The sequence below is a fragment of the Megalops cyprinoides genome, chromosome 12 (assembly GCF_013368585.1).
Source record: "Megalops cyprinoides isolate fMegCyp1 chromosome 12, fMegCyp1.pri, whole genome shotgun sequence".
NCBI lineage: Eukaryota > Metazoa > Chordata > Actinopteri > Elopiformes > Megalopidae > Megalops > Megalops cyprinoides.
The window spans coordinates 18,911,268-18,928,391 of record NC_050594.1 but is presented as its reverse complement, the minus strand read 5'-3'; the positions used below and the strand labels follow the sequence as shown (position 1 = coordinate 18,928,391).

General features: G+C 44.0%; 1 protein-coding gene across 1 annotated transcript in view; it reads right to left on the bottom strand.

Annotated features, from left to right (window-relative positions):
- LOC118787531 (MAM domain-containing glycosylphosphatidylinositol anchor protein 1) overlaps positions 1-17,124 on the bottom strand; it is a 122,244-nt gene that overhangs the window by 27,992 nt on the left and 77,128 nt on the right. The window contains exons 7-11 of the mRNA XM_036543122.1: positions 11,653-11,922; positions 10,375-10,704; positions 7,934-8,230; positions 3,793-4,062; positions 2,637-2,782 (exon numbers count right to left, since the gene is read on the bottom strand). Coding sequence (XP_036399015.1) covers positions 2,637-2,782; positions 3,793-4,062; positions 7,934-8,230; positions 10,375-10,704; positions 11,653-11,922 — 1,313 coding nt within the window. The remainder of the gene's footprint in view (positions 1-2,636; positions 2,783-3,792; positions 4,063-7,933; positions 8,231-10,374; positions 10,705-11,652; positions 11,923-17,124) is intronic.

Here is a 17,124-nt window from a genome sequence, read left to right as displayed (position 1 = left end):
GTGCTTATGATTTTTTAAAGGGCATCCATATTGATAAATATGATTAATTGCAAAAAACCATAAATTTATATAGCATTTTATATCAAGGCTCCCAATTAACAAATAATAAAATATTTTTAACATCCAGTGCAGTGGCTTTTAGCATTAATTAACTGCTTTGGAGTGCCTGTCCTAAAGTGGAGACTCATCATTTCTTCTGAATACCTCATGCATGCTTGTCAAACATCAATTACCACTATAAATGATTAGTTTTGCAGTACCTTTCCTTGAGTTATTTGTAAGGGTTTAGTGATAGATCCTAATATAAACCACATAGCTTTTAAATATCATGGTATATGCTAATATTATTGTACATATTTCAATAATTTTCAGGTTTCCATACGAAAATATTTGTGTTTACAGCTCAGTCAAATAACAGAAATGTGTTAATGCAATCTTAATGAGGTGCAGATCACATAAATGAGCTCCACAGTGATGAATCTGGCCAAGTGCTTAAGAGGACAGCAAGGCTACCACAGTTTGCAATTTGTTAGGTGGCAGGCATTGCCAATTCTGTTCTGGCTAGCTCTTCGCTCATGCACACATACCACACACACAGGAAAGAGCAAAAGTAGACACCGCCAAGTGACAAAGACCATTACTTTTCACAGCTATCCTTTAGATGGGACTTGGACTGACGTGCTTGCAAAGCAATTTGCAGGTCCTTTTTTTGTTCCTGGCGAAGCCTGAATAAAAAATACATGCACATAATGGATTTGTTCATTTATTCAGCTATCTAGATTAGGGGTCCGAATCCACATCTAAAGTCAGCAAAACATTTATATTGTTGGGTTTTCACTGCAGCCAAGAGAAGCCACGAATTTCCCTCCATCTTACGGTTTTCGGAACTGATAGAGTAACCATAATACCGTTCCCACTTCACATTTATCCCTTACTTCTCTATCTCTCTGGGCTGTATTCATAAAACATTTATCAGTATCACCACATTACTACTACAAGCCGTCTTCCCCAAGAACAAATCCACATGTTGAAAAGTTGATGCATCACAGGGGTCCCACAGGGTGCTAACGCCGGTGTCCCAGCAGGCGTGTACTTAAGGTAGACTTTTAAAGAGGGGGAGATTAGCTGTTCAGACACACAAAAGAAGTTGTGCTAATCCTCCCCTCCCCTTTGAATCCTTTGCATCCTGTATAATTCATCAAGATACTCCCCCCCTTCTTACTTTATTCGCTGGTGGCCAGATCTCTCTGAATATCTGATGCCTTTGTTTGAGTGAAAATAAAGACTGCAGCGCACGTCTCTCATTCCTCTTGTGTTCTAGAGGCAGGCGCACATGCAATGACCGTGCCAACAACAACACCTGAGAACAGGAACAAACGGTCTCCAGTCATGGAGTTTGTTTTTGATGTGTCTGGTGGAGCTTTGGTAAACATCTATGGGGCGGCCTGCAGCTCAACAACAACTGTGATCGTATGCTTCTGGCGTGCCATCAAGTCCCCTTTCATAGCAAATAAAAAGGTTTGCCGTTAGGGTGGCTGCGGAATATTGTTCTGAGATACAGTATGAGGAAAAAACACTTTAAAAATACAGTGTGGATAGTATATTCTGAAACATAATAAAAAACTGGCAAACAATATCTGTCAAGCTGGCACTGTAAGGGATCCAATCAACAGAGACAAGGCAGCTAATCAAACCCAGCAAGGAAGACTATTGCAGGCTGTTACAACATAGCTAGGGGTTTCTGATAGGCCCTCTGCTCCAGAATAATTAATCATAAAGTGGTATGTGTTCATTTTAATCAAAAAATGTTTTCATGCAACTTTTTCTTTGTGTAATAAAGAACATTTGGAGTTTGGGTGATTTAGTTGAATATGTCAACAATATATATGTATGTATATATATATATATATATAACAGTATTTTTTGTAGCAGTAGTCCTTCCTTTCCCTGTCTCTGAATGTGAAAGAGTTTTGATAAGCGAGGGGAAGAGAGAGACAGAGTGAACCACTGGTTCTCCTGTGATCAATTAGAGCAGGATGGGGGGGAGCAGGAGGAAGGGAGCAGAAGGAGAGAGAGAAAGAAAGAGAGAGAGAGAGAGAGAGAGAGAGAGAGAGAGAGTACTCAGGGAGCCTTGTTAATGCAGTACAAGCTCCAATCGATCAGCTGTCTGCTCCCAACACAGCCCTGCTATTCCCCCGGCTCAAATTATGAGTGTGCACGTCTATTTATTTCACTTATTTCACTTGCACAAACAGTCAATACCAGGGATGGAGAGAGTGTGTGCGACCAAGAGATGGAGGGAAAGGGGGAAGACTCGGCCTACTGAGACTAGGATCACCCAAGAGGGGTGGAGGAGGGGAGGGGGAGAGAGAGAGAGAGAGAGAGAGAGAAAGGAAAAGAGCAAGATAAATTCAAGCCAGAGAGATGGAAGGAAGACAAATGCTGAAGGAAAGGGAAGCATGGCTCTGTCCACTCACAGTCAAAATCAGTGCTGCCTTGGAGCTGCACATGGTCATGTGCAGACAACTCGGGACCAGCTGATCAGGTACGCAAATTAGTCTGGTGTCTGCCAGCCAGGTGCCCTGTGTGTCTACTGTTATATTGGATATGTCATATGTCACAATCATGTCCCTCACCTGGCAGTTGATTCTGTAGCCAATAATGCGGTCCACAGCTGCAGGCTCCTTCTGAGTCCACTGCAAATTGTAGGAGTAGTTGTTGTCCTTTAGGATGCGGATGGGGTTGGGTGTGTCGTAGTAGAACTCTGGGTTGTATGGTCGACCTACATAACGAGGGGGTTGGGGGGAGAGAGAGAAAGTACAGTTGGTTGATTATAATTCCATATGTCTACCAAGGAAGCCTCTGTTACAAGCATGCAACTTGGTGTTATTTAGTTATTCATTTTTTATTAACATTTACATTTACATTTATTCATTTGGCAGATGCTTTTATCCAAAGCGACTTACATAGGTTACAATTCTTTAAAATGTTTATACAGCTGGATATTTACTGAGGCAATTGTGGGTTAAGTACCTTGCCATTAATTTTAACTTCATAAATGCAAGACATATAATCCGGGTGACACGTCCTGACAGACTCACTATCTGATCTATTATTTTACAATTGAGCCGTTTTCAAGATTTTTCCTTTTTCATTAAAATATTCTGAGGCAGTGAGGCCATAATAATTGCCTGTTTGAGGAGTTCATAGCTAAAGCATTCTGGATCAAGTAAAAAATATGCATATGATTACGAAGCTGCAAAATTTATGTTCCTACAACACAAAGAGGGGAACTTTAAAATGCTTCATAAATTCCAAATAAAATTTCACTCAAGGGGTCAATATGCACCGTTGAGATGAGATGAGATAACATATTTTAATAACATTTATAGTTTTTGTACTATTTATAGTTATTGTACTAAGCATCAACAACATATTTACCTATTTATAAAGCAGCTATTAATACTTTATTGTGTATTTATAAGTGGATTGTATTATAAAATGTTGCCAGCGTTTTCAGTATTTTTTAGCTAATTGAGCATATGCATTAAAAAGCATAAAGCCCACTGACAAAACTAAAGAGAATACCCAACAGGACTGTTCAGCTGGACCTACCTAGACAGACCTAGCATATACCTTGCAGCTGGGGGACATGCTTGAGAGGTTAGCATATAATTCTGCACTGTTTAAAAACAGCATCTGACAGAATAACACTGAGTTTATGATAAAAAAACACTGAGGCTAGAGTCAGTCAAAGGGCTTTTGGTCTGTGTCGCGTATGAAGGCACTGACCGGACACGTTGAAGACGCAGGAGGACACGCCCACGCCGTTGCTGATGCGGCACTCGTAGGTGCCGTTGTTGCCGGGCCCCAGCCGCTCGATGCGCAGCTGCGGGGCGTCCTGGGTGTCGGGGGCGTCGGACCGGAGGGGTCGCCCGTTCATCAGCCAGGAGACTCGGGCAATGCGCGGGGGGTTGGACTTCAGCACCGCACAGCGCAGGGTCACCGGCTGGTAGTACGGCGAGCGCACATCCTGGAAAACCGGGTCCACTATAGGGGCGACTGCAAGGGGGAGAAGTGCTCTGATTAGGCTGGCTGGAAGGTGGGCACTAGTCAGGGCACTAGTCTAAGAGCTGGACATCAGACTTAGACACTGCTGTTGTTCCCGCAATAAACGTATTTACATTACATTACATTATTGTCATGACATTATTTAGCAGATGCTCTTATTCAGAGCAACTCACATAGGTTACAGTTTCACATATTATCCATTTATATATCTGGATATTTACTCAGGCAATTGTAGGTTAAACACCTTGCCCAAGGGTACAGCAGTAGTGCCCCAGCCAACTAGCTGAACTAGAAACCTTTTGGTTAGTTCTGCTCCTTCCCCACTATGCTACAAGGCTGCCCCTTTTTGAGCTATTTAACTCAAATAGCTCTGGTGAAACAAACAAAAATGAAAAAAATGGACTGGCATCTCAGTTTAGACCAAGAGGCTACTCAGAAGTACTTTTCCAATAAAAGAAGTAGATAAGGGAGAACACCATGAACTCGTAGAAGTGGCCTTTTAGCTATTTTTAAAGATGCACTGGTTACTTGCACCACGTTCATACGAGACGCACTACCTTAATGCCAATCAAAGACAGCGCACGTCAAAATGAAAATGAAAACCAATATGCTAACATCAGAGTCTGCCTGAAATAGACACGTGCTTGTGTCATTGATCCACATCTCCTTGCAGGCTGACTGTCACATGGTTGGGATTGACATGTTGTTTTGATGTGTTCTCCTGTCTTTTCAACATCAAATACCATGAAATATAAAAAGAAATGAAGAAATATATATAAAAAACTGTGGAAGGAACATGGGGAACACAGACACAGAAAAATCTGCTTTCCAGATAGGGGTAGTGAGTGCCATTGCCCAGGGAATGCAGTTCTGAAGAGAAGAACAGAAAAACCCTGCTGGGTGACTGGGTGGCTGCGTGTGCTTTCCACGTGATTTGGTGGGTTTCAACCCCTGAGTGAAGATCCTATCACTGTTCCTAAGAGAAGGACATAGAACCTTCACACATCTTTCAAGAGCACATGGAAATTTACCTGGACGCGTGGTCCGCTCCAGCCCATTCAGACACAACGCAACTCTGCCATGAGCTGCCAGTGCTAATCGAGTGTAATTAACCTGTCAGAAACTAACCTCCTCTAATGACTGACTATATGCCATTAGCCAGAGGTCAGCTGTTCAGCAACACATGAAATTGCATTGCTGCAAATCACACTTACACATCATTTAAAATCATAATTGTATTAACTGAACATTGTATAATCTATATATGATGAGATGTATGGTGTACATTCATCAAATGTTACACTGACCATTATGAATTATGAAAATCCACATTACTAGATACGGATATAGTGTGAGCACATTACCAAAGGATGGACTAAATGCAAATCTTTACTTAATCTCTCACATTAGAGGCCTTACTTTTTAAACCTCTGAGAATCCTGGTTTATCCATTCATACAGTCAGATTTCTGCTCAGGGCTTCTCCCTCAACATTAATACAAACTACAGCATGTAATTTTGCACAATTTCAAATGCTTTAAAGAAATAGTAGGGCTGTGCATATGCAATTATGTTTAGTTATTACTGAAGCATTCCATAAATTAAAGCTTCCCACATACCAAAAATAACTTGTGGGGAAGATATGCATAAATTACACATTCATTTGAAATAATTTGAAGACACAGGATAACACACTAAACAGTACTTGCAAAAACTGCTCAACCATTCACATTCTGGTGACATTATTCAGTAGTTACAGTGTCCTGGAATTATAGAACAGCACTTCAACGGCCTGCCCACTAACCATAGACTCACACCTGGTCCCTTCATGTCACTGAAGCAACCAGGCCCTGTGAAAGGCTGCGACCATTCAAGCAAATAGCCAAATACATTTTTACAATGCCATATCTTTCCAGGCTGTTGAAAATGAGATCTGGAAGCCAGACAGATGGGATAAAAAAGCACTGTTGACTGTGCGCTGTGGGTTTGAAGTGTGCATAGAGGCACTGCGTGAAGACATCTCAATTTCTCCCTTGTCTGTCTGTTGAGTGACGGATGGGCGGAGGGCGAGGGGGCGCATCCTTATCCTTAATTATCAGTCTCTATAACAGCACTGTGTTTCAGTCATGTTCATGGTGCTTTAATACTGCTGACACAGTCACCAGAAGCAACAGGGGTAAAAAGAGAGGGAGAAAAAGAGCAGAAGAGGGAGAAAAACTGAAATAGAGAGATAAGGGAGGAGAGGTGATGTGGAACAGCAGTGGTCTGAGGCAGACCCTGCCTGGAGATGTGGAAGCCTGTAGATGAAAGCCAGTCATCATAAATGGTCCTTCATATGCATACTACAATATTTAGATTTCACAGCACATTACTCCTCATGACTAAACAATAACTCTCTGTCAGATTTAGCGGTCCATAGTCTTAATAAATAAGTTAGACTTTCCGTCTTAGACATCTCCCCATTCACTAGAGCCTATGTATTTGCAAAAGTATGAAGAGGCAAAGGAGAAGAGACTGAAAAGGAAAAGAAAAGAAAATGCAAAGATGAGAGAGGGAATGAGAAGGGTGAGGGACAGCTGGAGAAAGAGTGAGCCAGTCCAAGTGAGAGAGAGAAAGCAAATGAGAAAGAGGGAGAGAGAACAAGCCAGGATGAGATACAAACAGAGAGAGAAAGAGAGGGAGAGGTAGACAGTCAAACATACAGACTGGTAAAAAGACAGATAAAAACAGACAGATAAAAAGAGACAGGGGTGGGGGCTGGTCCCAAGGTAAGGCCTAAGCTGATTGATGATGATGGGAACACAGCTGGGGAACAACCGCATGGCTGCAGGAGGCTGGGGGAGGGGCACACTTAATTATAATGTTCCCATAAAAAATTATTGTGTCTTTTTTCCCCAAATCAATAAAGCACAAAATAAAAAAAAACACAAGCAAGAAAACAAACCAGATTTAAAAATGAATAAACAGACATGCTGCTTATCTCCATTCCTTGTAGTGGCCAGGTGCCGGCACGCTACTGTGGCAGAGTCCCTCACTCCGTCTCTGCTAGAGTGAGGTCATCACCCGACTCATAAATCAAGGTCACTGTGACACCAGACGGTGGGCGGGAAGCTTCACACTTCCACTCAGCCGCATTAGCAAGTCAGGTACAATGCAGGAAACAGCTGCCCCTTGCTAAAACTGGTCTTTGATGAAGCTGTTATACATTTGGGCTTGCACATACATCACATGACTCCTTTAAACATGCTGTACCTCTCTGTCTTTCCTGCATGCTTTGTCACATTTAAACTCTCAATGCAGTGTAAAAAACACTGTGCTCATCTTCACAGGAGTAAACGCAGCCGTAAACCCACGATCAGCATCCCATTACCCCAAGGTTTTTCGCCCAAAAAAACCTCACTGACAAAGAGACACTTGATGTATTCTATCTGTAAGAAGCAAATTGTGCCACACTCAAGCAGTTTTCCTGTAACGCTTTATATAAGCAGATGTCACATTATATAAATGAACAGGCATTTAACCTCTCTTTATAAGCATAAGTGGACAAATGCATTCAGCACCACTTAGCCGTGGCACTTCCAAAGTAGGCTTTATGGTCGCCTTGTAATGGTGGTATCACTGAACAACTGAATGCATTATCAACACTGCTTCAGAGTGAATAGCCTAAACTGTTTACAGCAGGAGAAAATCACTTTGCTTGATCAGTTCTTAAGTAGATCATCAGCAACCTTAGTTAATGTCGTATTTCACTTAATGTATAAGTTAATGTACATTCTGTAATACATGATTAACGCAATGTAAGGATGTAAGGTGTTTAGACAGCATGTTTAACTGTATCATGCTGAAATCTGTGCTGTACTCACACTGCACGAGGAGCTGGACTTGGGCCTCGCGCTTTTTGATGTTCAGTCCGTTGTAGGGTGCCGTCTGACACCGGTACGTCCCGCCGAGGTCCCGCGTCACGTTGTTCAACCGCAGGCGCCCATCTCTGGTCTCCACGACCCAGTCGCCCGAGGGCATGGGCAGGTCCTTGTCAGCCCGGGACCAGAGAACAGGTGGGCGAGGTTTGCCGTCCACGAGGCACACGAGCTCCGCCGGCATCCCCTCCCGCACTGTCACCACTCCTCCACCAGCGGGCACTGTCAGCACCGGAGGAATGACTGAAACACAGAGGCGGGGGAAGGGGGAGCGGTCACTGACATTTGCGAGCGTCTTCTTTTAAAGACTACGTGGCGATTGTGGGATGGATTATGACAGGAATGGACAAACTGACTGCCAGAGGGCCTCACCCACAATGTTGAAAAAAGAAGATGACAAAGCCCTGTAGCATCTGTAATGGGGGGGGGGGGGGGGGCAAAGGTGTGGGCAGAGATGGACAGAGGGAGAGAGAGAGAGAAAGTAAAGAGAAAGAGGACAGAGGAATAAGCAAAAAGAGAGCGAGAGACAGAAAGAGAGAGACAGATGACAGAAAAAAGAGGGACACAGACAGAAAGACAGAGAGGGGGAGAGATGGAGAGAGAGAGTGTGTCCCACAACCCTAAGAGCCACAGTGCCTTAGAACCCTTCCTACTGGACACATCTAGGGGGAAGAACAGTGGAAAACAGTATCCACTTCCCAGGGAGATGAGAGGGAAGGATCACAGCGGCAGTAAACGCAATGGGGCACCCCTTCTCATCACGCCGGCCAGTCCATGACCCCAGGGGGAGCACTGATCCCCGAGACCTCCACACCGTCTCCCTGAGACATCAAAGCCGCCGAAAGCTCCCACCATGGCGATGGAGGCAGGAGCCCAGCCCGCTCGAACTCGCTGACCCGTCCCGCACCAACCCCCTGCACGGAATTCCAGGCGTGATCCAGGAAGAGCTGAACTGAACGAATGTCTCTCTCTGTTGTTTTATTTATTGCCCAACTTGTGGCTGTCAATGTTGGGGCTTTAATAAACCCAATCAGATCCTCTTCGATTCATATTTAATCACTCTCTTTGTGAATGCCTTTCTTCCCCTAAAGCCGTCGAGCTCCATGACAAACTAGGCCACAGTTTAAAGACTTGTCTGCAGGAGGCTTCAAGACGCTGCTTCCTGAACATATGTTCCATTTTTACATCAAATCTTATACATTTCAGCTTTTCTGGGATACTGTATGGATTGGGCTGGAAAAAATAACCAAACGGTAAATGAAACAAAGCAACAGATTTTTTTATACAAAACCAAATTAATTTCTCTCACAGTTGAAATTCTATTTTGCGTGGGAGAATAGTGTGAAGGCTTTACAATATTTTATAGCATAAGGGCATGACAGCAATATCTAATGTTGAGTTTTATTTAGAAAGCATGGCCTGTTCAGAAGCAGAAGCAGACCTGCAGCAGCTCAGTACAGTGACCTTCCCCAGGCTGTATCTGGAGCAGAAAGACAAAGCCACACGGAGATGGTGCCACAAGATTTCAATCTCGCTGGCAAAAAGGGCATCAGTAGGTAGGCTCAGGATTATGGTATATTACAAGTGCTCAAACGTTTTTTTAATGGAAAGATCAAGACAGATATGAAGTCTTGCTGGTTATAACAACCTTTTGCTGTACAAATGTTGTATTTTCATCACACTTTCAGACACATTTTCATCCTGCTGACCATTAGATAATTAAATTCTTTAGAAATGGGAAATACATAGTCTGTGGAAATTTACAGATTTCAGTAATAACTAAATGCTGTATTGTCATCGTGTCCTTGCAACAAGACAAGAAAAATAATCTGTGAAGGATGGGTGACTCACCTTAACTACATCAACCAGTCATTTTGATGACCTATCAATAGTGAAGCGCTCAGTTAATCATTATGAAACCCACAGCTGGAAACCGTAAACTTACTGCTTCAGTGATTGTCAAAGGCTCAGTTCCATATTCACACAATGTTTGAGTAGGCAGACTTCAAGGTTTCTTTCATACATTTTGACAATGTGAATGTGACAAGGAAAATGTTCTTACTGTGACACAGGTAAGGGTAGGAGTGGGGAGGAGCTTAGGGAAGCATGTATCATGCCAGGGAAGGATGATGGGTAATCACGGGGAAACAGTCCACCCACACAGAGGTCTCTGTCCCTTTTGACGGTGTTCGGAAAAAAGAGAAATAAAGGAGATGTAGGCAAAAGAATGAAAGAGAGAAATGGATGGAAAGAGACGAGAGAGGGGGTGGGGTGGGAGGGCATCTCCTGACTGCTGCACCCTTTACTGATAAGAGGAAGGAGGAAAAGGAGCCTGAGGGGGAAGAGGAAAAGCCAACAAGAAAAGAGGTGGAGGAAGCCGCCCTCACCGCTGCTCTGCGTGATGTTGACGTCAACCCGCAGCTCCGGGACCCTGCTCCCGGGGAAGTTGGCCACGCAGCTGTAGGTGGCCTGGTCGCGGAACTTCATGTCGATGATCTCCAGGCTGCTGGTGCCCGGCGCCATGTCGGGGTCGCTGCGCAGGAAGATGAGGCTCTCGGAGGGGACGATGGGCACGGCGTTCTTGTACCAGGAGTAGTTGACCTTGTCCTGTGGCTGGGCGTCCACGTGGCACGACAGCTTGAGGTCGCGGCCTATCTGGATGCTCTCGCTGTCCTTGTTGGAGTCTGGGGTGATCTGGAACGTCAGGTTCTTCATGACTGAGGAGAGACGTGTCACTGGGTCATTAGGAAAGATGAATCAAATGAAACAGAGGGCCGACGCGACTTTAATCCTTTAACAACTGTCATACAAAAGCTGTTATATTTGCAGTGCAGTTGCTCGCTTTGCTTGGACAGGTTGGGACACCTGTCCAATATGGGGCCTAAACAGGCCATTGAATTTCAATGTGGAATTAAAGTGGGATAGGGATCAAAGATGAGGGAGGCCTAAGCTTTAAGAGGACAGTGTGATAAATTCTTTAACAGGTGGAGTGACTACACCATATGGTTTCTGTTCCACGTTCAAATGAATTACTTCTATCAGGTGTACCTGCCTTTGTGAATGCAATCAACAGTACTTCAACCACCTGTGCTTGCGTGACACGGTAATGCCCACTGAAAGCTGAAAACAGATCCAACATGCTCACTGTGTCATTGAGCAAAATCTGTCTTAGTCTAATTAGTTCCCTTCCAGTTGAATTAATTTGAGTAAATAGAGATGATTAAAAAGGATAAAAATATTCATGGGTCACTGATAAAGGTTTGATTTAATAGCACATCATTACAGGGACATACTTAACCTCTAAAACTGATGTGATTATATCAGCAGCATAAAACTGAGAGTCAAACAGGAATCAACAGCAGTCACACACAGTCACTCACATGAGCAAACACAGATGAACACTCATATTAATATGTACATCTGTGTATACACATATGTTCACACTAACCCATGCATGCAGTGCAGCACACATACACACACACACACACACACACAATCAGGCCCATACACCAGACAGTCAGTTAAAAACACACAGGCATCACATCCAGTCTCACACACTGGTAAGCACACACACACACACACACACACACACACACACACACACACATACAGACACACACACACACACACACACACACACACACACACACTCACAAACTGCCCACCTCTGACAATGAGGTTGACAGTGCGCTTGGCGGGATTTCCCACGCTGTTGACCGCGGTGCAGTTGTAGTAGCCCGAGTCTGCGGGGGTGACCGCGAAGAGCGTGAGGGAGCCCCCTCGGATCTGAGCTCGCTGGGGCAGGGGGCTGGGGTAGCGCGACCAGGACACCGTGGGCGTGGGGTTCCCGCCTGTCACCTCACAAGATAGGGTGACATCTTTCCCAGGGTCCACCACCAGGGTCTCGTTCACAGACAGACGTAGGGCAGGAGGGCCTGAGAGACGGGGAGACGGGGAAAAATCGCTCATATGTTCATTCTGTAACGGTTATTTCAGTCATTTATTACTCATCAGCTGAAACAAAATCATTACCACAGATAATGAGTGAAACTTCTACAATTTTCACAAATTCCAATCATTCGTTTTACACGAATATAAATATCCTACATCAGTATAGCACTGGTTATTATACCACTGTGCAGCAGACTGACACGTTGAGACTGATTCTATTGACAACTAAAGAAATGATCATCTTTTACCGGATCCCTAAATTATAGACTTCTGTCTAAACTCAGACACAGAGGGCAGTCTCTAGCTGACATTGCTCAATGGTGAGGTATTAAACACCAATTATACCCAGACCCCCCATATGTAACTCTCATCTTACTGAATGAATCAACCAAGACAAATATCATGGCTAGTGTTGAACAACAAGAAACACTGGTGATTGATTGATCCGCTTGTTTATGGACAGCTGTGATTATAAAATTGACGCTTGATTCATGGTTCAAGTGCATGAGGTGAACAGTTTGTTGTTAATGGGCAGGGTCATATCCTGACATGACCTGTGTGCTGCAGGACCCTCTGTGACCCCATTGCCTACCTATTTCCACAGTCCTTCCTGAAACGATTCATCATAGTGACAGACATACACATACACAATGCCGGTGTGCTCTCTCACATTATACAGAAACTGTTGATTTGCTGATAAAACCTGATGCTGAGGCTGTAGGCTAGCCAGGCATTCTCAAAATATTTTGGTTTGACACATTTCCAGGAAACCTGAATTTTTAAAACATGAGCATAAAATAGCATAAAAAGCTTCATATTTTTGCTATATTGGTACAAGCATGACTTCATAAAATCTGAAATGGCTCCAGTTTGGTACTTTTTGGCAAAGTTCAATCTTTGTGGTATTATGTTGGCCCATGCTTTTCAGGAGGCCAGTCACAAATTCATTCAGCACCATGGACAGTGACTAACATGAGAAACAATGGGAAGACAAAAAACTACAGACGGAAAAGATCTCTAAGAATTCAGGAATGAATAGGGATGAAAAGTCTTGGAACAATTTCATTTCAGCTGCGAATGACTGTTTCAAATACCTGATCTTCAGTGAAGAGCTGACCACTTTGAAGAGTGGAATTTGCACATCCTTGATTGAAAATGTAAAACAATATCTTATCTTACTGTGTGGGTCAAGAGGAGTCCTTAAAACAGAGTTTTGTCCTTAAAACAGAGAAAAACCAATCAACAACAGTAGGTATTTTCCGCGAGTAATGTGTTCTGGGAACAGCATTCACAATGCCGTGCAATGAGACATATAGACATATCGCCATTATGCTGGACAGTTGTGCCCCTTTGCACTCCTCCTTAATGCATTGAGAGGTAAGTGAATGAAAACAGGGGTGAACGCTCATAATAAAGCTCGCCTCCATTGCTCCAATTCAATATGCTTCCTGGCACACCGGTAGCAACGGGGGCCTGAGCCCAGCTTTTACGCCCTGATCGCTCTGAGACGAGATCAGGATAATCCCATCTCAGGGCCCAAAATAGGAATTGATTCATTAAAGCCCTCTATCACACTGGGTCCTCTAATCTCCAGTTCATCGGGTTTCAATCTCCTTGATGCATGGTGCAGTGCCCCCCCCCCACCACCACCACTTTGCCCCCATCCTTTCCCGAGTACCTTCAACGAGTGCTCACCTCACACAAGCTTTCCTTCAGAGGTGCACTGACACCAGTACCACATCTGAAAACCACACACAGTTCAACTGGAGCTGGCATTGATCCTCACAGTCTGGTTGACTGGATTTTAATGAAACTCAGATCAGACTCTAACATGTGGCCTGGGAGAGCCTGTATGGCTGGAAAAGGAGACTCTCCAGGTAAGCGGACAGGTGTGCCGCAGTGCGGAGGAGTGTGTGCGGCTCTCCAGCGGAGGGGCCGAGTTCATCTCCCACGGGGCAGAGTGCTGGCAGAGCCAGGAGGAAGGGGACCTTATCATGAGCGCTGCAGTTAATTTCATTTGAAAGACTCAGCTCGCCCAATTTTTCATAAAGAGTAACTAATTGTGACCTCTAAGTAATCCCATGAGAAAATAGTGGTGAGCTAAGAACTTTCCCTCTTTCACTTTTTTTTTATGTGCTACCGCTCTCTGTGGTCCTTGTCCATTTTCTGGGAGTGTAATGTTGGGATGGGATAACATTAAAGTCAGGAACTCTGCTTCAGCTGAAGGTTTTTCCTCCATTATAAGGCCAGCTGGAGAAAATGTTGTTGAAAGTCATTCACTGTAAGTAAACAGCTGTCCCTCTCTACCGTCACCTACTGCTCGAGTCTATGCAGCATCTCTAGTCTTCGTGATGTTACAAGGGTCTTATTTGTCGATCAAATAAAAATGATTGCAGTGAACAGGAAAGGACAAGATAGAAAAAGAAAGAGAGAGAGAGGGGGAAAAGAGGGAGAAAAAAGACTTATTGCTTCAATTTCCTCCGTGGATAAGGGAAGTGGGGATCAGGCTATGGGTGTCCCAAAGTAATGGGATTGATGTGTTCTACAGGGGTTTAGTAATGGAAGTATCTGATGAGTATTCTCAGGGTTAAAAGACCCGCACACCAGCGGGATTAGATTGGCTTTCCTGTTCTCAACAGGAGGGACACATCTGTCTGTCTCCTGTGTCTATCTGCAGAGAACCTGCCCCCTGTGATGGGACTTGGTCCATAATCACTCCTCACAATCGTACCTTTCTGTATATCTGTCTGTGTAATGGAATGAAGAATTGAAAAGATATAAATATCCTTATGTCAGTTTTCTTTTTTCACAAGTGTGCTTGATTCTGACCACCTATTCTAGACCAGACAAAACCAAGTAGCAGAGTTAAATCAGTGTGGAACCCAGCTCAGCCATGTTTAACTTGTGATATGAGAACAGAAATAGTTGCAGCTGATGAAGGTCTCAGGGGGGCATTACACACAGAAACAGAGGAATGTAATTAATACAAAACAATATGAAAATGACTACAGTTACAGCATCATCTGAGCAATTTATAACCAGATATTTAACTGTGTTTCATGAACGCAAATATATTCTATAAGAGCATTGGTACATTTGTTGGTGCATTTTGTGCACTGCCTTCAAAATCGCCTATTCATCATTTTATGAGAATTTGATTGACAGTCTTTAAGTTAATTAATCAATGACTTTAATAGTCACACAGATTAAATAATTCAATTATGAGTTGAGGTCTTCAATAACATAATCTAGTTATTTAAATTGACAGGGTCAACTTGGCGGTCACCAACAGCTATGAGCCCTGCCTTCATGTTCCTTCCCAGTACAAAGAAATTCCTATCCTTCCTTCACTGACACTGCTGAGGATTTTTAGAGAAAGTAGAATGAGGATTTGACTTCTTTGGCCTGTTACTCTATAGCAGCGGGGCTGCGATCAGTCAGGGGACGCTCCGTCAAGACACCCACAGGGGTCTGTGCTCTCTTTGCAGGGGGGGGTGGCAAGGGTGCCAGCAGTGGCAGCGTGATTTGAAGCTGGGGCCCTTTGTCAATGGGAGAGCTCTGTTGGCTAATGAGTGCCAGTCCCGAGAGAATACACAGAGGGGTGGGAAGATTAAGCAGGACCATGGCTGCCATTAGGCAGAATGCTGCTGTCACTTAGAAAAGACTGAGTTGTCACCAGGGACTGGAGGGAGGGGGGAACCAGTGACACTCCAGGCAGGCCACTGCCTGGGGAACCAAGCCTGGGCAATTAGGTGTAGCCAATTAATGCTGGCTAATCGCTTAGAAATGACTGGGAAGCCTGCAGATTAACGCCAGAAAATTACGCATTTAGATGGCCTCTTAACTAGCCATTTATTAGGCAAGCATTCACCAAGTGTCATTAACCCTCAAATACGGCACTGTTAAGCAACAGCAGATCGTTTCAGGAACTGCAGATTGTTCTCATTTGTCAGTGCTATCTATATATTTATTGGGAGGTTAGACCTGAGGCACTCATAAATGTTGTGATGGTTCATGCACAGACATATGGAGATCTTCATTAACAAATGTGGAAAACTGCTCCATTTTCCTGTTATGGCACTGAAAATACACCCAGGGTTACTCCATTAACATTGAAAATGTTCTTTATTTGTATTATATAAATGGCAGCTCTTTAGTATGAGGTACCAGGCATATAACATCAAGGCTGATTGAGTAGTACTTGTGATATCCAAGCAAATACCTTCCTAGGAGTTCTATTTGGGGAAAAAATACCCTGAATACTTCCGCCTGCAGGTGGAGGACAGAAAAGCGACAGGGAATCATTTGTTCTGTGCTGCTGTCCTGTAGGTTTATTGGCGGATTTGACAAACAGAGCAGACACACGCAAACAAGCTGTAATCCAGGGTGAGGATTATGATATAAAATGAATCAATATCTCTTGTCCTCTGTCTGAAAAATATTCGATGGCTTGACCTACTTTGAAGAATATAATCAGTTATGCAGGCTACTGTAAGGGGCAATCTCTCTCTCTCTCTCTCTTCATATATATATAAAACCACAAAAGTATTGGAGAAAAAATAAATAAATAAAAATAAAACAAGAAGAATACAGAAGCCTCAGGCTTTAGGTCCCAGACATCAGTCTGAAAAGATCACACTGAGCCTCAACCAACAGCCTGTGGATTACCCTCCAGGTACATTTTGTGTTTAGCTGGTCAGGGATCAGTATATCCAAGCTGAACATGCAGCCATATCCTGCAGTACTCTGGAGCCGCTAAGCCCTGTGGAACAGTGGGGAGGCCCGCCACAGAAACAGCTCTTCTGCTGTGCCTTTATAACAGCCCCGTGTCTCTGTCCCAGCTGTTTCCCCTTAAGTTCCTCTCCCCGAGGCCCTGTGGACTCCACTCTGTGAGCACCTGAAGAGTGTTATTCTGGGTGTGTTGCTTTGCAGGCCCAGACGTATCGTCTGTCCGGCAGGCTCCGGGCCTGTCGCAATGCCATGCTGCATTGATTGCGCGTAACAGCAGTCTGTATTGATGGTGTGCTATACCACTGCTTATCGACCAGGGGTGTAATAAGAGTGGGCCTTGCACCCTCTCCCCCCCTCTCACTCCTTCTTTCTCACTCAATCTTTTTTTCATGGCTTCTTTCACACTCCCTCAAGTTCTCCCTTAATCTCTCTCTCTTGCTCTTTCTGGCTTTATT